This window comes from Phyllobates terribilis, unplaced genomic scaffold (genome assembly GCF_046119375.1).
Source record: "Phyllobates terribilis strain yellow unplaced genomic scaffold, ASM4611937v1 Scaffold_3__8_contigs__length_932513732, whole genome shotgun sequence".
In the NCBI taxonomy this organism is placed as follows: Eukaryota; Metazoa; Chordata; class Amphibia; order Anura; family Dendrobatidae; genus Phyllobates; species Phyllobates terribilis.
The window spans coordinates 470,063,523-470,085,039 of NW_027362763.1; the positions used below are offsets into that span (position 1 = coordinate 470,063,523).

At 42.6% G+C, this 21,517-nt stretch overlaps 1 protein-coding gene across 5 annotated transcripts in view; it reads left to right on the forward strand.

Annotated features, from left to right (window-relative positions):
* Positions 1-21,517, forward strand: part of FIG4 (FIG4 phosphoinositide 5-phosphatase) — a 506,946-nt gene that overhangs the window by 197,822 nt on the left and 287,607 nt on the right. For all 5 annotated transcript variants that reach the window (XM_073675847.1, XM_073675844.1, XM_073675845.1 and 2 more), the window contains 3 exons: positions 66-111; positions 12,156-12,304; positions 15,399-15,565. In XM_073675847.1, coding sequence (XP_073531948.1) covers positions 66-111; positions 12,156-12,304; positions 15,399-15,565 — 362 coding nt within the window. The remainder of the gene's footprint in view (positions 1-65; positions 112-12,155; positions 12,305-15,398; positions 15,566-21,517) is intronic.

Below are 21,517 nucleotides of genomic sequence, written 5' to 3' on the forward strand. Positions count from 1 at the left end.
CACTTATACCGTTATTAACATTAACAATATAATTGAATAAGCTGTGGTGATGTCATCTATCCTAGGTGGCATGATCTGGGAGGTGTCGCTGGACCATCTGGACGCTTGCAGGTACCACTGAAGTCTCTGTTTTTACATACATTTTACTAAATACAGGAAAACACATTTTCCCTAAGTGTCTGTTCATGTGTCCAGTATTTGTTTCAACTTTTGTATCCAATTTGGGATAAAAAACATGGAAATAAAATGTTCCAGTATGGAACGCATTGATTTGGAAGAGAACTGACATGCCATAAAATGTTTTCCATTTGCCTACTTTCCAGCTGCTATTTTTTAACTGGATCAAATAACGCAGTGTGCCCAAAAAAGTGAATGGCAACTGAAACCTTTTTTTTTATATATATATTGAACAACATAAGAAGTTAAAATAAAATATGGCCATCCATTAATGGATCTGTTTTTTAGCAATTTGCATGCACAGAACACTGGAGGTGATTAGGGACAACTATAGTAAAACAGATCTGTTCTAAACAGCAAAAAGGAATACAAAACACATACCAAAATGTCTATTTTGAAATAGGACAGTTTTTTTATATGAATCTATTAAAAAAATGGAAAATTCTATTTAGATTTTGTATCCGTTTTCGCTCTGCTTGTAACAAATCTGTTATTTTTATTTTTTTTTTAAGATCCATTACAAATGAGTGACAATTGGATTTGTGTAAACAGAGCCAAAAAAATAATATACCGTATATACTCGAGTATAAGGCTAGGTACCTAATTTTAACACAAAAAACTGGGAAAACTTATTGACTTGAGTATAAGCCTAGGATGTGAAATGCAGCAGCTACTGGTAAATTTCCCCATCCTGGTACGCATTGCTCCCTCATTCCCAATCCTGGTATGCATGGACCCCTCATCCCCAATCCTGGTATGTATGGCACCCATCACTCCCCAATCCTGGTATGTATGGCACCCATCACTCCCCAATCCTGGTATGTATGGCACCCATCACTCCCCAATCCCCAATCCTGGTACCCTCTTCTCCAATCCTGGTTTGTTTGGCACCCTCATCTCCAATCCTGGTATGTATGGCACCCTCATCTCCAATCCTGGCATGTATGGCACCCTCATCTCCTATCCTTGTATGTATGGCACCCTCATCTCCAATCCTGGTATGTATGGCACCCTCATCTCCAATCCTGGTATGTATGGCCTTCTCATCCCCCACTCCTGGTATGTATGCCCCCCTCATCCCCCAATCCTGGTACGTATGGCCCCATCATTGCACACATAAAAAATAGACACTTATACTCGCCTTCCTTCCTCACCTCTGCTCCAGCGCTGCGTCCTGTTCTGCTGCAGCCGCTCATGTCAGCATCTGAGCAGCATATGGTGTCACTGCCATACGCTCTCAGACTCTGATATGAGCTACCGGCATATTCACTCCTCTGCTCGCCCGGGACTATGTGCGTGGAGAGGAGCGAATATGCATTCTCTTTAGTAGCGGGCACTGTCTGCAGGAGCCACAGTTCAGAGCTCCTCTGTGCCCGCCACTAAAGAGAATGAATATTAATTCTTCTCAACGCCCATGGGAGTGGAGAAGGGGGAATATTCATTTTCCTTTAGCACCGAACACACGTGGTAGCTGCAGCCGCTGCTACTGCGTGTGCACTGCTCCTCCACCGCCGCAAGCCCCCCCAACCACTATCCACCACCGGAATTTCTATATACTCTAGTATATACCCGAGTATAAGCCGAGGGGGGCGTTTTCAGCACAAAAATGTGCTGAAAAGCTCCGCTTATACTCAAGTATATACGGTGTCAATGAAATGTACTGTAGAACCCAGTCAGAGGCCATTCATGCATCCAAATCAGATCTCATACTTTGCAACACCGTGAAACACTTGTCTGCAAATTGAGATTCTGGTTTGGATTTCATATGACAAGGCTCGTTAAAGGGTTGATATTGACTTTTAGGATTGCCACTTCCAATAGGTGGCACTAGAGTTTAAGTCCTCTTCTCTGAAGAGAGAATTTGCAAATATAATGTAAATGTCACATTGTTATTACACCTAAATATTGTCAGTACGCATGATTTTTTTTTTTTAAAGGTTAAATGTTTTGGTAGCCATACCGTTAATAACATCATGGTTTGCAATTTGAACTTAGGTACAAAATACACCCCAGTATCCCCAATAAGAGACAAAGAAACAATAAAATGTACCGACAGGCACTGCAAAATTCATGATAACCATTGTTTTAAGTTTTATTTCATAAATCAGTATTACACATGAAAATAAGAAACTTTGCAATAATGTTGTAAGCTGTAAATAAACAAAAAATTCAGAAAAGACTGCAAAACATAAAAAAGGTAAAAACCTCCACTCAAAATAAGGTACACACAGCTTTGACTCCACATGCACCAGTATTAGACATCTTGCTTCATATAAACATATTTGACAAAAGTGTCAAGTGCTTAGTCTTAAAGGGGCTGTTTCATAAGTGATTGCCATTTATATTGTGTTAAATAAAAAAATCTAGTAGCTATACAGGTTATATATGATTGCTGCAGGACACGGGAATACCTAAGAGAGACAACAAAGCTTTGGTCTATGTCTGCTGCTGAAGTGTGCAGAATTTGTGTCTGTGCTGCTAGAGCTCAGAAAGGAGGATACCTGAATTTACAATCAGTTTTGCTGTATTGCTAAGTCAACAGTGTGCTATACTTCATGTGCTAGGGTGAATTCTTATTACCATTTTTAATCCCTCTATGAACCCAAATAGCAGCTAATTTTGACTAATTGTCAGTTATACAGGTGCATCTCACAAAATTAGAATATCATCAAAAAGTTCATTTATTTCAGTTCTTCAATACAAAAAGTGAAACTCGTATAGAGTCATTACAAACAGAGTGATCTATTTCAAGTGTTTATTTCTGTTAATGTTGATGATTATGGCTTACATCCAATGAAAACACAAAAGTCATTATCTCAGTAAATTAAAATAATTAACAAAAACACCTGCAAAGGCTTCCTAAGCATTAAAAAAAGGTCCCTTAGTCTGTTTCAGTAGGCACCACAATCATGGGGAAGACTGCTGACTTGACAGATGGCAGTCATTGACACACTCCACAAGGTCCCAGAGTTCCAATTTTCATTTGAAAATCAAGGTCCCAGAGTCTGGAGGAAGAGTGGAGAGGCACACAATCCAAGCAGCTTGAGGTCTAGTGTGAAGTTTCCACAATCAGTGATAGTTTGATGAGCCATGTCATTTGCTGGTGTAGGTCCACTGTGTTTTATCAAGACCAAAGTCAGCGCAGCCGTCTACCAGGAAATTTTAGAGCACTTCATGCTTCCCTCTGCCGACAAGCTTTTTAGAGATGGAAACGTCATTCTCCAGCAAGACTTGGCACCAGTCCACACTGCCAAAAGTACCAATACCTGGTGTAAAAACAACAGTATCGCTGTGCTTGATTGACCAGCAAACTCGCCTGACCTTAACCCCATAGAGAATCTATGGGGTATTGTCAAGAGGAAGATGAGAGACACCAGACCCAACAATGCAGACGAGCTGAAGGCTGCTATCAAAGCAACCTGGGCTTCCATAACACCTCAGCAGTACCACAGGCTGATCGCCTCCATGCCACGCCGCATTGATGCAGCAATTGATGCACAAGGAGCCCCGACCAAGTATTGAGTGCATTTACTGAACATACATTTCAGAAGGACAACATTTCGGATGTTAAAATCATTTTTCAAGCTGTTATAAAGTATTCTAATTTACTGAGATAATGACTTTTGTGTTCTCATTGGCTGTAAGCCACAATCATCAACATTAACAGAAATAAACACTTGTAATAGATCACTCTGTTTGTAATGACTCTATATAATAAATGAGTTTCACTTTTTGTATTGAAGAACTGAAATAAATTAACTATTTAATGATATTCTAGTTAAGTGCGATGCACCTGTACATCATGAAAACCCTTAAATCCTTCTCTTTTGTCTTATTTACTTCTATATGTACAATCAAGGCACAGAAATACTTTTATGTTAATTATTTCTATAAATACATTATATCTGTGTGTATATATACACACATACATACAGCGGGTGAAATCAGTATTGAACACGTCAACAATTTAAGTAAATGTTTTTCTAAAAGTGCTATTGACATGAAATTCTTACTAGTGTGGACTCAGTACCAATGTGAGTGAATTTTGAAGATCACCTCCTGCTCACTGTAGCTAATGAAGGTTTTGTGAGATAGCAGAAAGATCCGTTGTTTCTGCTCCATGGACAACAAGAGCTCCAAGTCATCTTTCCATTGCACTATATATTTAGGAAAGGTGTGTGTATGTATGTATAAGCAGCCCGAGTTTCGAAACAAGTTTCGGAAGCTAGAAAAGTGTGCTCTACATAATAAAAACTAACTCAAATTACCCATGTCTATTCACTTTCAGCCTTTCTACACGATAAACAACAAAATTGTCATCTTACCCCCCAGAGCAGCCCTTCCCTTCCCCTCTGGTCTTGCAGGGGTTAATGCAATGACTTCGGAAAATTCTGCACCCTTTTCTGCTCCCTTCATTGAGGGCAGAGGAGGCAGTTTTGGTTGCAGATTTTTTTTAGGGTTTTTTGGGGCAAAGCTAAAATATATTCACATGAAATCCTAATTCCCAGCAGACGATGAAGGTGGCGGAGTCTCGCAGGCGTAGACGGCGGGTCAGGTAGTGACACCTGGGGAAGGCAGAGGTGACCCCGGGGGTGGCAGGCTCGGAAGAACAACTGGCGCCTGCTGTGACTCTCCATGTCCCCGGGGGCGCCAGCACATGGCTCTGCGGCACAGGGGGCGCAGGCCATCTGCTGACCACCCACCCAGCCCTCCAGGCCGCAGCAGACCCCGGGCGGAGGTGCCACATGCACCTCCAACATCCATGTGGCCACGATCTTCCTCATGTAGGGCAGGATCTCCTTCTGCACACACTTGAAGTAGCTGGTGGAGGGGCAGCCGGTCTCCCCCGCCTTCAGCATCGTCCGCAGCACCCGCTCAGTCAGGAGGTTCCGGTCCACATGGGCCCTGCGGTTCGTGTCCACCTCACAGTACAGCAGCTCCATGCCTGTCCTCAGCTGCCGCTGCCACAGAGTGTGACTCAGCCCCTTCATGCAGGAGCCTTTTCCACGGATCACAGAGAAGAGGGAATGAGAGAAAGAGGAGTAGGGGCCTGGCCGAGATTAAACATCGCCCAGGTCGTCGTCCTCCTCAACAATGATGATGAAGCCGGAGGAGGGCCAAAGAAGAGCTTAATATTGAGGTCCAAGAAAAACATCAGCTGCAATACTTCAGTAGGCCAGAGGGGATAGCATACAGAGAGATTTACACATGATCTGCCTGAAGTATTGCAGCTGATGTGTTTCTCGGATTCACCTCAACATTAAGCTCTTTGTGTAGTAAGATGTGTGTGTATATGTATGTATGTATGTGTATGTATATATATATATATATATATATATATATATATATATATATATGTACATTAAAAGAATGCAGCAGCACTCCATATGGCCAAGATAAGTCTTAACAATGAAAATATTAGATCTAAACTGTTTTGCTCAGCAACAAGTACTTACAAAAAACGAAGGAAGAGGCAGTTACACCCCCTTATAGTAAGGTTACCTTGCCGTGGTTGATGGGCACACATGAATTGGCCAATTTATGCGCCAAAAACCTTTGTTTTATATATATATATATATATATATATATCTTGGCCATATGGAGTGCTGCTGCATTCTTTTAATGTACATATATATATATATATATATATATATATATATATATGTATATATATACACTGCTCAAAAAAATAAAGGGAACACTTAAACAACAAAATATAACTCCAAGTAAATCAAACTTCTGTGAAATCAAACTCTCCACTTACGAAGCAACACTGATTGACAATGAATTTCACATGCTGTTGTGCAAATGGAATAGACAATAGATGGAAATTATTGGCAATTATCAAGATACCCTCAATAAAGGAGTGGTTCTGCAGGTGGGGACCACAGACCTCATCTCAGTACCAATGCTTTCTGGCTGATGTTTTGGTCACTTTTGAATGTTGGTTGTGCTTTCACACTCGTGGTAGCATGAGACGGACACTACAACCCACAGAAGTTGCTCAGGTAGTGCAGCTCATCCAGGATGGTACATCAGTGCGAGCTGTGGCAAGAAGGTTTGCTGTGTCTGTCAGTGTAGTGTCCAGAGGCTGGTGGCACTACCAGGAGACAGGCCAGTACACGAGGTGATGTGGAGGGGGCCGTAGGAGGGCTACAACCCAGCAGCAGGACAGCTACCTCCGCCTTTGTGCAAGGAGGAACAGGAGGAGCACTGCCAGAGCCCTGCAAAATGACCTCAAGCAGGCCACAAATGTGCATGTATCTGCACAAACGGTTAGAAACCAACTCCATGAGGGTGGTATGAGGGCCCGACGTCCACAGATGGGGGTTGTGCTCACAGCCCAACACCGTGCAGGACGCTTTGCATTTGCCACAGAACACCAGGAAAGCAGGTTCACACTGAGCACATGTTACAGACGTGACAGAGTCTGGAGACGCCGGGGAGAGCGATCTGCTGCCTGCAACATCCTTCAGCATGACCGGTTTGGCAGTGGGTCAGTAATGGTGTGAGGTGGCATTTCTTTGGAGGGCCGCACAGCCCTCCATGTGCTCGCCAGAGGTAGCCTGACTGCCGTTAGGTACCGAGATGAGATCCTCAGACCCCTTGTGAGACCATTTGTTGGTGCGGTTGGCCCTGGGTTCCTCCTAATGCAGGACAATGCCAGACCTCATGTGGCTGGAGTGTGTCAGCAGTTCCTGCAAGATGAAGGCATTGAAGCTATGGACTGGCCTGCCCATTCCCCAGACCTGAATCCGATTGAGCACATCTGGGACATCATGTCCTGCTCCATCCACCAACATCATGTTGCACCACAGACTGTCCAGGAGTTGGCGGATGCTCTAGTCCAGATCTGGGAGGAGATCCCACAGGAGACCATCCGCAACCTCATCAGGAGCATGCCCAGGCATTGTAGGGAGGTCATACAGGCACATGGAGGTCACACACACAATATTGATCCTCATTGACTTGTTTTAAGGTCATTACATCAAAGTTGGATCAGCCTGTAGTGTGTTTTTCCACTTTAATTTTGGGGGTGACTCCAAATCCAGGTCTCCATTGGTTAATAAATTTGATTTCCATTGATGATTTTTGTGTCATTTTGTTGTCAGCACATTCAACTTTGTACAGAACAAAGTATTCAATGAGAATATTTCATTCAATCAGATCTAGGATGTGTTATTTGAGTGTTCCCTTTATTTTTTTGAGCAGTATATATATCTCCTCCGTGCAAGACATATGAAAGCCTGCATAGAGTTTGCTCAAAAACACATGAAGGACTCCCAGACTATGAGAAATAAGATTCTCTGGTCTGATGAGATGAAGATAGAACTTTTTAATGATAATTCTAAGCGGTATGTGTGGAGAAAACTAGGCACTGCTCATCACCTGCCCAATACAATCCCAACAGTGAAACATGGTGGTGGCAGCATCATGCTGTGGGGGTGTTTTTCAGCTGCAGGGACAGGACGACTGGTTGCAATTGAAGGAAACATGAATGCAGTCAAGTACAGAGATATCCTGGATGAAAACCTCTTCTAGAGTGCTCTGGACCTCAGACTTGGCTGAAGGTTCATCTTCCAACAAGACAATAACCCTAAGTACACAGCTAAAATAACAAAGGAGTGGCTTCAGAACAACTCTGTGACCATTCTTGACTGGCCCAGCTAGAGCCCTGACCTAAACCCAATTGAGCATATCTGGAGAGACCTGAAAATGGCTGTCCACCAACGTTCACCATCCAACCTGATGGAACTGGAGAGGATCTGCAAGAAATAATGGCAGAGGATCCCCAAATCCTGGTGTGAAAAACTTGTTGCATCATTCCCAAGAAGACTCAAGGCTGTACTAGCTCAAAAGGGTGCTTCTACTCAATACTGAGCAAAGGGTCTGAATACTTATAGGCATGTGATATTTCAGTTTTTCTTTTTTAATAAATTTGCAAAAATTTCTACATTTGTTTTTTTCAGTCAAGATGGGGTGCAGAGTGTACTTTAATGAGGAAAAAAAATTTACTTTTTAGAATTTACCAAATGGCTACAATGAAACAGAGTGAAAAATTTAAAGGGGTTTGAATACTTTCCGTACCCACTGTATATATGTATATACACACACACACATACTGTATATATAGAAATAGATAAGATAAAAGAGAAGGATTTAAGGATTTCCTTGCCCTGCCTCAGAGTCCGCCAAGTATATAGTAAAAAGATAAGCATGCTAATATTGAAAAAGTTTAATCCTCTATCGCTGTAAAATATTATTCATGAGAGGTACATTGGATTAATGATCTTATGGGGTTTTCATGATGTATAACTGACATCTAGTCATAATTAGTTGCTATTTCGGTTCATAGGGTGTTTAAAAATGGTAGTAGGATGTAGGCAAAGAGTACCTTATTCCAACAATGTATCAGTCAGTTTACTTGGTGCAGTGGTTCTGATGCAATCAGAGTGCTTAGCTTTAGCAGTACAGCAGAGCTGAGAAAGCTGCCCACACCAGGCTCTGTATGTACATTGTCTATAGACAGTGAGCTGCTTATTACAGTAGGGGGCGAAGTCGGACTAGCATGCACACGTTAGCTGCTGTAGTCCAGACAATGATGATCACCAGGTGATAAAACCTTCAGTTTAGTTAAACAACCACACACAGCTTGACATGTGACACATCGTTAAAGTCTGTTTTAATCCTTACCTCGTGCTGTCCCCAGATTACATAGCAAAACCTGCTGACAGATTCGTTTTAGAGTGTAACTGTCATTTTATTTTTCACTTCATAAATCAATATTAGTATGCATAAAAATATTTTTTAAATATTCTATCAGAGAAATCTGTTTCTTTCTCTGCCAGAACTGATCATTTTCAAAATTCTCAGGTAAAATCGGTGTTCAGTGAAGATTTTTACATTACTGAGAAAGCAGTTAGTAGTTGGCTCTGGTAGATTCTATGTTGAGAGGGGAGAGAGGAGGACAAGGGAGGAGCTAGAGCAGAGCTCCTCCCTCCTCGCCCTGACCTTTACATAGAATTTAATCATTAGCAACAGCCATCTCCTCTCTCTCTAAGTCCATAACTTAACCGCTTCCCGACCGCCCACTGTACATAAACGTCGTCGCTTGCTGGGCTCTGTGCAGCGCCGACGTTTATAAACGGTCGATGGTCCTGCAAGCGCTGGGGGTGTGGTGCAGAGCGACAGCTCTGACAGGGGACATCATCCGGACCTGATTGGATCAGGTCCCAGTGATGTTAACCCTTTGCTATCTTCTATATGCCGATATCTATAGTGATCGCGGCATTTAGAAGATAGTGAGAGAAGAGGGGGTCATCCACTTGCCTCTCCGATGGCCCCCTGATGTCTGACAGGACCTGCCGTTGTCATGGCAGCCGGTGGTCACATGACCGCCTCCGGGTCTGCCATGTACGGTGCCCTGCTAGACTTTAGCCTGCAGCTGAATTCTAGCAGGAGACACAGTGTGAAACTGTCAGCAAAGCTTTCATGCAATGCAATACATATCTATTGCATTGCATGAGAACAGTGATTAGAAAAATAAAAATTAATGTCCCATACAGGACTACTAAGTAAAAATGTAAAAAAAAATCTAAAAAATGTTTTCAAACTGTTAAAAAAAAAAAAAAAAAAAAAAAATCACAAAATAAACAAAATATTAAACAAATAAATCCGTATATTTATGCAAAAACCAAAAAAGTACACATATTTGGTATCGCAGCGTCCGAAACATCCCTATCTATAGAACTGTCACAGTAATTAACTCCTTCTGTGCACACCGTAAAAAAAAAAAAAAAGGAGCAAAAAAACTATGCTTTTTCATCATATCGCCAAACAAAAAGTGGAATAAAATGCGATCAAAAAGCAAAATGGAAATAAAAATGGTACCGTAGAAAACGTCAGCTTGTTCCGCAAAAAAAAGCCGTCATACAGCTCCATCAGCCGAAAAATAAAAAAGTTATAGCTCTCAGAATAAAGCGATGTAAAACAAATATTTTTTCTATAAAATTGTTGTGTAAAAGCGCCAAAACATAAAAAAAAATATATACGGTAACTGTAGTATCGCTTTAAACGTACTGACCCGAAGAATAATGCTGCCTTATCACTTTTACCACACGCAGAACGGCATAAAAAAACCCTCAAAATTCAATTCCTGAATTGTTATTTTTTGTTCATTTTACCTCCCAAAAAGCGGAATAGAAAGCGATCAAAAAATGTCACGTACCCAAAAATGGTACCAGTAAAAATGTCAACTCGTCCCGCAAAAAACAAGCCCTCGCATGACTCTGTCAGTCGAAATATGGAAAAATTATAGCTCTCAAAATATGGCGATGCAAAAACTAGATTTTGCAAAAAAAAAGCGTCTTTTAGTGTGTGACAGCAGTCAGTCATAAAAACCCAATATAAATCTGGTATCGCTGTAATCGCACCGATCCGAAGAATAAAGTAATCTTATCAGTTATACCACACGAGGAACAGCGTAAAAAATAAATAAAACCAATTCTTCACCTGCTACTGATTTGTTTATTATGTCTCCCAAAGATTGCAGTATGGCTCTGCGCTGAGCACTTACACCAGAGTTTCCATGTAAATCTCTGAAATACGTGATTCAGACGGAACCCATGACGGAAGATTCCCTGTAATGAGAAATTGCACAACAAATTTCATGGTGCAATTTCTCCTGTTACCCTTATGATAATTCAAAATTAGGGGATGAAAAACATTCTTGTGGGAAAAATGTGAAAATTTTATTTTTACGCCTCAATATTACAAACTTCTGTGAAGCACCTGAGGGTGCAAGGTGCTCACCACACATCTAGATAAGTTCCCTAAAGGGTCTAGTTTCCAAAATGGTGTCACTTGTGGGGGTTTCCACTGTTTAGGCACATCAGGGGCTCCCCAAACGCAAAATGGCGTCCGCTAATTATTCAAACAAATTTTATATTCAAAAAGTCAAATGGCGCTCCTTCCCTTCCGAACCCTGCAGTGCGCCCGAACAGTGGTTTTCCCTCGCATATGGGGTATCAGCGCGCTCATGAGAAATTGCTCTACAAATTGTGTATTCCATTTTTTCCTGTTACCCTTTTGAAAATAAAAAAATTGGGTCTAAAGTCACATTTTTGTGAAAAAAAGTTAAATGTTCATTGTTTTCTTCCACATTCCAAAAATTCCCGTGAAACACCTGAAGGGTTAATAAACTTCTTGAATGTGGTTTTGAGCACCTTGAGGGGTGCAGTTTTTAGAATGGTGTCACTTTTGGGTATTTTCTGTCATAAAGGCCCCTCAAAGTCACTTCAAATAAGATGTGGTCCCTAAAAAAATGTTTTTGTAAATTTTGTTGGAAAAATGAGAAATCGCTGGTCAACTTTTAACCCTTATAGCTTCCTAACAAAAAAAAATTTTGTTTCCAAAATTGTGCTGATGTTAAGTAGACATGTGGGAAATGTTATTTATTAACTATTTTGTGTGACCTATCGCTCTGATTTAAGGGCATGAAAATTCAAAGTTTGAAAATTGCAAAATTTTCACCAAATTTCCGTTTTTTTCACAAATAAACGCAAGTGATATCGAAGAAATTCAACCACTATCATGAAGTACAATATGTCACGAAAAAACAATCTCAGAATCGGGGGGGATCCGTTGAAGCGTTCCAGATTAATTACTTGATAAAGTGACACTGGCCAGAATTGAAAAAATTGGCCCGGTCACGAAGGCAAAAACAGGCTCTGGTGCGAAGTGGTTAATTTATGGACGTCTATGGTTTGATTTCTTTGCCTGTGTAGATTGGATGTGTTGTTACTGACATCTGGTGAGAATTTCTTGTCAATAGCACCTTTAGAAATATATTTACTTAGAGAATTGATGATATATATATAATGTGTGTGTGTGTATATACACACATATATATATATATATATATATATATTTATTATACCGTAGACTAAATGTGTGTTTTTTTCTTCCTCCTTTCTCAGACAGGAGTCCTTAGAACAAACTGTGTGGATTGCTTAGACCGGACCAATACTGCACAATTCATGGTGGGAAAGTGTGCTTTAGCCTACCAGCTGTACTCCTTAGGACTGATTGATAAACCTAATTTGCAGTTTGATACGGATGCAGTTAGGTACGCTATGTTTATTTTTATTTTTTTAACTCATTTTTGGGAGGTTGTTATCTGAGATACATTTGATATGCAAAGATGCACAATTTCCCCTTGATGTTGTAGAATCTTAATTTCAAATATATTCATAAAATATATGTGATATTTCTTTCTTTTTTTCTTTTGGCGAGGAGAATTGCCACCACTTGTAATTCTGTGATGTGTTCTTTGTGTATCAGTGCATTTTGACTCATCACAGTGAAGTGATCTGCTCAATTCATAAATCGATGAATAACTTACCTGCTACGTAAAAGATTTTAGGACTCCTTTACTTATGATTCTGTAATGTCCTAATTTTTTAATGTTCTCTGTATGCTGTAGCTGTGACAGATCTTATATCCTAACATTGCAAATAACAGCATTAAACTATGATATCAGATGTAACTTATGTGAATGATGAATGACTGCATTTTATTTTCAGTTATTATGTGGATTTATTCTTTATATATAGCGCTTATTCATATGAAAAGCACATGGTCATTTGTGCTTTTGACATGTCCAAAGAAACCTGTTATCCCATGCAATTCCCTTTGGTCTACAGGTTGTACATTTTGGTCATCTAGTCTGCTGAGTACAGTAGCTGTGGTTATACAATATACCAATTTTCCTATAGTCTTTTAGATACTTCTGTTAAATCTTGTTAGCATAGTCACATGTCCTAAGCACATTGCATCCTTCATATAATTTAGAAAGAAGATTGAAGAAACAGCAGCCTTGTGTGCTTATTCACATGACTGTCTGGACTCCCTGTAGTTTTGTCTTTTTCCACCAACAGCTTTCATTTAGCAGCACACCAGAAGTATCGATATCACTGCAAATCATTAGCGAGATAGGATAGTGATGAAAAGTGTGTATCCAGAGGCAATACTGAACATGTGACTGTGGTCTAGGACTTTGTGTGTATCTTAATACTGAGTAATGAAATGTAATGTTCAGTGCCATGATTATGTAAAAAGACAGGAATTAATATGTATCATAAATAGAGGCCTTAAAGGGAACCTGACAGCTTGACCGGGTCCCCCAGACTGTCACCATGTATTTATTGCTGTGGGAATACCCTACCTAACTTGTCCTTTTTATTGTATAAAGGATTACTGCACAGTGCAATAAACTATTTATAACTTTGGTGGTGAAATGCCAATTAGTGGGTGACTACTTGAGGGGGCATTGTTTTCCAGTCATCCCACTGGTCATGTTATGACGCCCCTGCTGCGTGAATAGAATGATTAGCAAGAGCGGCGTCACCACTGGTTCTTTATAAATGGCTGCACCCTGGCTGCATTGGAGCAGCGTGCATACCTAGGGAGACAGTGGTGACGTAGAACTCAGGCAGCCATTATCTATATATATAGATATAGATATAGATAGATAGATATATAGATAGATGTGAAGAAATGGCAGCAGAGAGACCCCGCAGAATCCCACCACTGCCACCAATGTGATCAAATGGCAGCAGACAGACCCCGCAGAATCCCACCGCTGCCACCACTTGCGATGGATCCACACCCCGCCACCCGCCTGACATCACTATTGCGTCAGAGGGATCACATGATACAGATCTGCCCTTTGCACCAACATGACATTCCACACCCCATCGAGGACGCGTAAGGTCAGATTGGTACGGTTCTACACAGACACACGGGTACAGGAAGGCACCAGGGAATAAGAAGAGGTGGCCCACTCAGTCACTAACGTGGCACCACACTCGCTCACACCCCTGACAGGCTAAGAGGCTCCTTCACTAGCTCCAGTGAAGCAGAACCTTGTCTGCCTCTTAGAGCTGTCACCAGTTTCTATTAGATATAACAGACTTATATCGGACTAGAAACCAGCCCGGTAGCGTGTTCGTAAGACCGAACAATGGATGTGCGAGTTCGTGGATCGAGATAAAAGAGCAGCCCAAGGTTAAATTATATATTTAATCGCCTTAAGGGCACATTAGACATTACACTGTATACATAAGAGTTATACATACATAATGGTCAGAGATGCAAACACACTAATAGTGGTACAAAAGATATAAGCAGAACTTAAGAGTCAATTACCAGTCAGATAAAAGGCCTGGCGTGTGGGGCAGGGGCTGCCACATGGAAGGCTTGCGGGGCCCTCTTTCTTTATTGCAGGACTTCGCCCACACGATGTATCCTCGCAACCTGCCAGGGACAAAGACACTGGGCTCTAGCTGAAGGGGCTCTTAACCTCTCTGGGTCACTCTTCTTACTGCCTCCTGGTTGATCCTAAGTCTCCACCCCTGGTCTCTCTCAGCTAAATCTCCCAAAAACTAAAACAGGCTATACCTTCTTAATGGACGGTCCTAGGGAGCCAGTTCTGGTGTCATCTGCTACGCGTGAATACCAAGCATCGCGGCCCTAGGGGCCCTTGCAATGCTGTGCCATTTATCTCCCTTTCCCTACGCGCTGGGCTGTGCTGAAAGCCAGGGTGACATTCCCCATTCTCTTGGGTTTCCAAAAGTCTATTTGGTGTATCACTGGGATGTATCATATTCCCATAACTCGGTGTTGAATTATAATATCTGACACAAAGGACCGCATGACTTGGGGGTCTACAGGGGGTCATCCTGTGCAGCTGCCATGAGGTATGTCACTCCCTGCCTCTCGGCCTCCTCCCTTGCAGGAGTGTCGAATTACACTGTACATTGTAGACCTCTATAATCCCCACCAAACAGGGCACAATGATTGACATGGGATTGTCTTGAATATTCTTCACTATATTATATATATATATATATATATATATATATATATATATATATATACACACACACACTCTGTTTATATGTACCCCAACCAACCTACCGTCTCCTTCTCCATCATCCTGTAGAGTGTAAGCGCGCAAGGGCAGGGTCTTCTTTCCTCAGTATTAGTCTATTATTTTTAGTTTGTTTACTATTAGTGATATCTCTATTTTGTATGTAACCCCTCCTCACCTACAGCACCATGGAATCAATGGTGCTATATAAATAAATAATAATGCACATGTATATATTAAATCTGAGATTTCAATATTATAAAATTATGCTTGGTTTCCTATGTGATAGGTTATTTGAAGAACTCTATGAGGATCATGGTGACACTCTGTCTCTACAATATGGTGGTTCTCAGCTTGTCCATAGGGTCAAAACCTACAGAAAAATAGCACCATGGACTCAACATTCCAAAGATATCATGCAGACCCTCTCCAGATACTACAGTAATGCATTTTCAGGTAAGCACATGCACCTTTACTGCACACACTGATTCTAGACCTCATAGATAGTGTTGCAAAGTGCTTCACACAATGCATATAAAAACCTTTCCTCACAAACTGGCACTTCTGTCCATAACATTGCAACTGATGGAGGAGCATGGACCAGATCAGTCCATCAGCCTTCTTCAGTAGAAAAGCAGCTTTCCTGTGTAAGGTGTTTGAAAAATGGGGGAGGTCAATTGAGAGGTCTGGTCATCTGCTCCTTCAACATTTCACCCAGAAACAGATTCTCTGACAGATTTAATGTCAGTGAAATCAATTCTTTATAAAATGATGATCGGAAAATCACTACCACCGTTAAACACCAATTGAAAAATGAATGACTTAAATGGGTTACCCAGGACTATTTTATTTTTATTACTATGGGCCTAAGAACTAACAGGTAGGTAGTTGCTAACTACCTGCCTGTTCTGCCTACCTGCGATCTATGCTGGCTCAGAGCAGTCATAGACTAGACCACTCCTGTCTACGATTCTGTGGCTTCCGCTGATGTCATGTGGACAGAGCAGCGACCTCTCTTCTGCTCTGCTCTGTCTACCAATGTCATGCTTATTGAAAGCTAGCTCCCCGCTGCCGCTGCCTAACTGCAGGAAGCCAAATGTCAATCAGCATGATATTGGCAGTCACACCCCATCAACAGAGCAGCTCAGAAGAGGAAGAGTTGCTCTGTTGAGGTGAAGCAGCTGAATTGTTGCAGGAGCGTTCTATTGCGTTTAGCAGAAACAAATGACTGTGCAAAAAAGGCCCTAATGAGGGAGACCTCCAAGAGACATATGGCATCTCTAACGAAGTTACAAGTTTCTGTTGCTGAAATGTACGAGACTGAACAGGCACTCTTCCGATTGTAACTTTATATCCTGGTTCTGATTTATATTGAAATTATTAGGTTGGTCACATCTGCAATTTGCATACATGAGTGGGTCTGTGGGAAGCTCCCTGCACTGGCCTGGAGCTGACTGCCATCACATTCATTTTATGGATGAGAATAGTACATGCTGTAGTTTTTCCATGTGGAAAAACACTTCTGTACACTTGCACGAACATTGGTCAGTGTGCTATCCATGTACGATCCTGAGTGTACAAGAACAGCACACAGACTGAAAATACACTTGTCTCATCCCAGCCTCTGGAAGAGCGACAAAATAGAGCCACACAGATAACACTTCTTGGCTAAAAGATAATTTTTATTTCTATAGCGCCAACATATTCGGCAGCACTTTACTTTTTAGAGAGGACTTGTACAGACAATAAAAGACATTACAGAATAACAATAGTCACATAAATGAACAGATACCAGGAGGAGAGAAAACCCTGCTCCCAAGCGTACAATCTATGAGGAAATTGGAGAGACACGAAAGGTGGATGGTAACAATTGCTTGTATTGTACGGTCAATCATCAATGTAAAAAACAGGGTGTTCACATAATGCTGCATGAACCGTCACCAACTAGTGTGTGTACGGACACTGAGGGCTATTAAGTGCATGGGGGTATGCTACAGCTTGTCCCAAAAAATTGTGGACTGATAGAATATCTTTTGTACTATTTGCTTCATGTATTAAATGCCATAGTCTAGTTTGATATTATGCTTGTGCGTTGACGATTGCTTGACAAATAATAGATTAGCATGCTAAACCCAGTTTACCTCTGTATCTGCAGGTAAATAGTGTTTCTAGTAGTGACAGGTTGTCTTTAATATCCATGGTATACTTTTCTAAAAAATGGCTACAGTGTGTTCTCTGCTAGATTAGCTCTGTAATTCTCTCTATGACAACGTCATGCTGATGTAGATAGTGCTCAATATGACAAGGTGAAAATATCCTGCATTGATTTTTCTAATCAACGTCCAACTGTCTACAAGATATACTGGGGAAGCAGCCAAGATGTTTTCAACATTTCAGCATCAGATCGCTACCCAAGTGTACTTTTTAAAGTAATAATTTCACAAATGCAATCTGGTAGAAAAATTTGACTTCACTTTATTCATCGGATAACGGCATTCCATGAAGTTAAATGTGTTATACATGTTGATGTTATAATTACCAGTAATTAAACTTAAATTGTACCTGTTACTTCAGGTAACGTTTCATTTGTGTGTACATAAGGAATAACTCAGTTTATGGCCATTATATGACTTATAGCCTGCATTTTTTTAAAACCTTTATTTAGCAACTAAAGGCGTTTCCACATAAAAAAGGAGGAGGGGAGCGAAAACCCACCAAATGAACAGTAATAGGACAATGGAACATGGTAAACATGTCCATTTATAATCCATGTTTTCCATAATAGAGGAATGCAAGCTCTTGAAGTCATAACGAGACGTCTCGGAGTAAAGCTTTCATAGAAATGGAGGGTTATCGCCATGATAAAACTGGAACAGAGACTGACCTATATAAGTTATTAGTAGAATAGAAGTACGGCATCCAAACTTGAGTGAAGTAAAAAATCTTCTTTCCAGGACGTCCCTCCTGACAGAACACCAAGAAGTAGTCCTTCATGTCCGACTTGGGGCAGGAATACACGAGAGGTTAAAAGGCCCCTCCCCACCCTCCATCGCCAGTGTTTTTCCTGTCCCTAGTCGGACAGGCTCATGAGAGGCGCAGCAGCGCGGAAACTATAGGAGCAGCCCAGGGGACGGAGGGGTTCTCATACCTGTCTCCTCCCGCTGTCAAGACAGGCTGCCGGCTGAAACCCGTCCCGGTCCCTCAGCCAGCCCAGTGGAGTAGAGCTCCTGGAAGGCGCCGCTTCCCTCCTCGGAGGGCTCTGGACGCGCTGCCTCTGCCGGCAGGCGCACTTCCGGTGACGCGGCTGCGGCGTGCGTTCCACCCTGGAACGCACTTCCGGTTCGGAGGTCAGCAGGAAGGAGATGCCTGGAGAAGATGGCGATGACTGCAGACAGGTAAAAACTGTCCATGTGTGTCTGTCGTGTAGGCACTACACCTAGGGTGGGCTATGGAGGTTAGCCCCGCACAACACACGGATTCCACGGCCATCTCCCTGGGTCATGTAAGTGAGGCAGCTATAAGGCCCCCTTTTGTCACTGAGCTCTTGTAAGTTATCCTGACAGTCTGCCTGTGTCTAATATTGTCCATAGGATAAAGGGACCCCAAAAGGGATCAGGTTCTAAGAAGAGAGCTAAATGCCCAACCTGTAACACCAGGCTGCCGGACACATATAATAAACAGCTGTGCAAGGACTGTATAGCGAAAGTTATGGCAGAGGAGCAGGCCACATTTAGAGCCGAAGTAAAGGCTATTATTAAAGAGGAGGTGCAGTCTTCAGTGTCCACCCTGTTAGCAGCACAGGCCTCTACAGGCGAACCTCCCTGCAAAAAACCCAGGCAGGATTTCATAGTCTCTTTGGAAGAGGAAGAAGGAACCTATGGTTCAGACCAGTCCAGGGAGCTGGATTTTGATTTACCTTGTGGTCAGCAGGAAGAAAATAAAAGATACCTCTTCTCCTCGGCTGACACAGAGGAGCTATTACAGGCAGTACTCAATACTATGAACATTGAACAGCCGCAGGTAGCTCAGTCCATCCAGGATCAGATGTTTAGTGGGCTGCAGGCAAGGAAAAGTAGATGTTTTCCGGTTAATAAGCACATCAGATCCATGATTCTGGAGGAATGGAAGAACGCGGAAAAACGTTTATCAGTTCCGGGAGAGTTTAGGTCCCGTCTTCCCTTCGAATCGGAGGAGTCCAGGATTTGGGAGGAAGTGCCAAAGATTGACGTACCAGTAGCCCGAGTTTCCAAGAAGACAACAATCCCTTTTGAGGATGCGAGTCTAAATGATCCGATGGACAAAAAAGTGTATGGTCTACTTAAAAAAGCCTGGGAGGCTTCAGCGGCAATCATCAAGACCAATATTACGGCCACGTCCGTGGCCAGATCAGCAGGTTTATGGTTGGAGGACCTGGAAGCCAAACTGGCACAGAGTGGTTCCAGGGAAGATATAGCCAAGGTGTTATACATGGTCAGGATGACAGTAAATTTCATGGCGGATGCGTCAGCAGAATCTGTCCGGTTCGTGGCAAGGAATGATGCGCTGCCAAATTCAGCCCATAGGGCACTCTGGCTGAGGTCCTGGACAGGCGATATGCAGTCCAGAAACAAACTTTGTGCTATCCTCTTTTCCGGCCTACAGGTTTTTGGGCCGGTACTAGACAGCATTCTGCAAAAGGCGGCCGATAGTAAGACGGGGTTTCCGGAGGGAAGACCTAGACGCCCCTTTTCCTTTCGAAGGAGCCGCCCCACCCAGTCCCAGAGTTATAGAGGGAAGGGGAAGGAGGGTAGATGGAGCTACCCGAAGGGTGGTGGAGGCCGCAGAGACTTGCCCGGGCCTAGTCAGAGGCAGACGCATCAATGACGCCGGACCAGTGGGGGGAAGGCTGCAGCATTTCCTAGTAAGTTGGCGGAGTATAACCCAGAATCAGTGGATTTTACAGCTTATAGAACACGGGTACAAGATAGAGTTTTCTCAGTTCCCCCCCCGACGTTTTCACATCACGGAAGCCAGTTCAGCAGGAGCCTTCAAAAGGCTGTAAATAGACATCAAGCAACTCCTCCAGGACGGAGCAATAGCACCAGTTCCTTGTTCAGAGAGATACAGGGGCCATTATTCCAGACTGTTCTCCATAAAAAAGCCATCGGGAGAGCACAAGGCAATTATAAATCTCAGACCCCTGAACCAGTGGGTAAAGTACAAGAGGTTCAGGATGGAGTCAATAAGATCGGTGATACCTCTGATACCCAAAGACGCGGTGATGTGTACCTTGGATTTGAAGCAGGTGTATTATCATATTCCCATACACCCTTCAAGACAGGGATACCTCAGGTTTGCAACAAGAGGGAAAGGTGGCGTAAGCCACTATCAATTCCAATGTCTTCCGTTCGGCCTGTCATAGGCACCCCGTATCTTCACCAAAATAATGTCGGAAGTAGTCTCCCATCTAAGGAGAGAGGGCATAGTCATAATTCCCTACCTAGACGACTTCCTTCCAGTAGCAGATTCAGACGCGCAATTAATTCTTCATCAGCGTCGGGTAAGGCGACTATTGTCAGACTTGGGGTGGGTTCTAAATTTAGAGAAATCAGACCTAGCTCCAAGCAACCAGAAAATATTCTTGGGAGTGCTATTAGATTCGCACCAGGGCTTGTCCAGTCTCCCTCCAAAGAAAGCTCGGGACATAGTAAAAAAATTTGGTTCCTTTCGCAGAAAGAGGGAAGTAACTGTCAGGGAAGCTATGAGTATTCTGGGGACCGTGACATCGTGCATTCCCTGTGTAAGGTGGTGTCCGGGACATTCCAGAGTTCTTCAGAAGGAAATCAGCTCCGCTTGGGACAAACGTCAGTCAGGCCTGGACAAAAAGATGCCCTTCGCTCCAGTCTTGAAAAGCTCCCTAGCCTGGTGGGTTTCCCCTTTAAATCTGGGAAGAGGAGTCCAGTGGATAGAATCCCATTATATTACCCTTACCACGGACGCAAGCCAGTGGGGTTGGGGGGCCCATGTAGAGGGCAGATACATACAGGGGGCTTGGTCTCAGGAAATCAGACACCGGTCCTCAAATTACAGAGAGCTAAGAGCAGTTTGGGAGTCCCTACAGAGGTGTCAGTCACTACTAGCAGGCAAGCACGTAAGGGTTCTCTCGGACAATTCCACCACGGTAGTCTTCCTTCAACATCAGGGAGGACCAAAACATGCATGGCTCCAGGCGATAGCAGAGGAAATTTTCGCTTGGGCAGAAAAGACTGTTTCCTCCATCTCAGCTCTTCATCTCAGGGGCTCCCAAAATCAGGTGGCAGACTTCCTGAGCAGGGAAAGGATAGACCCATCAGAGTGGGAACTTCACCAAGAAGTTTTTCTTCAATTAATAAAAAGATGGGGGACCCCTTCAATAGACCTTTTTGCCTC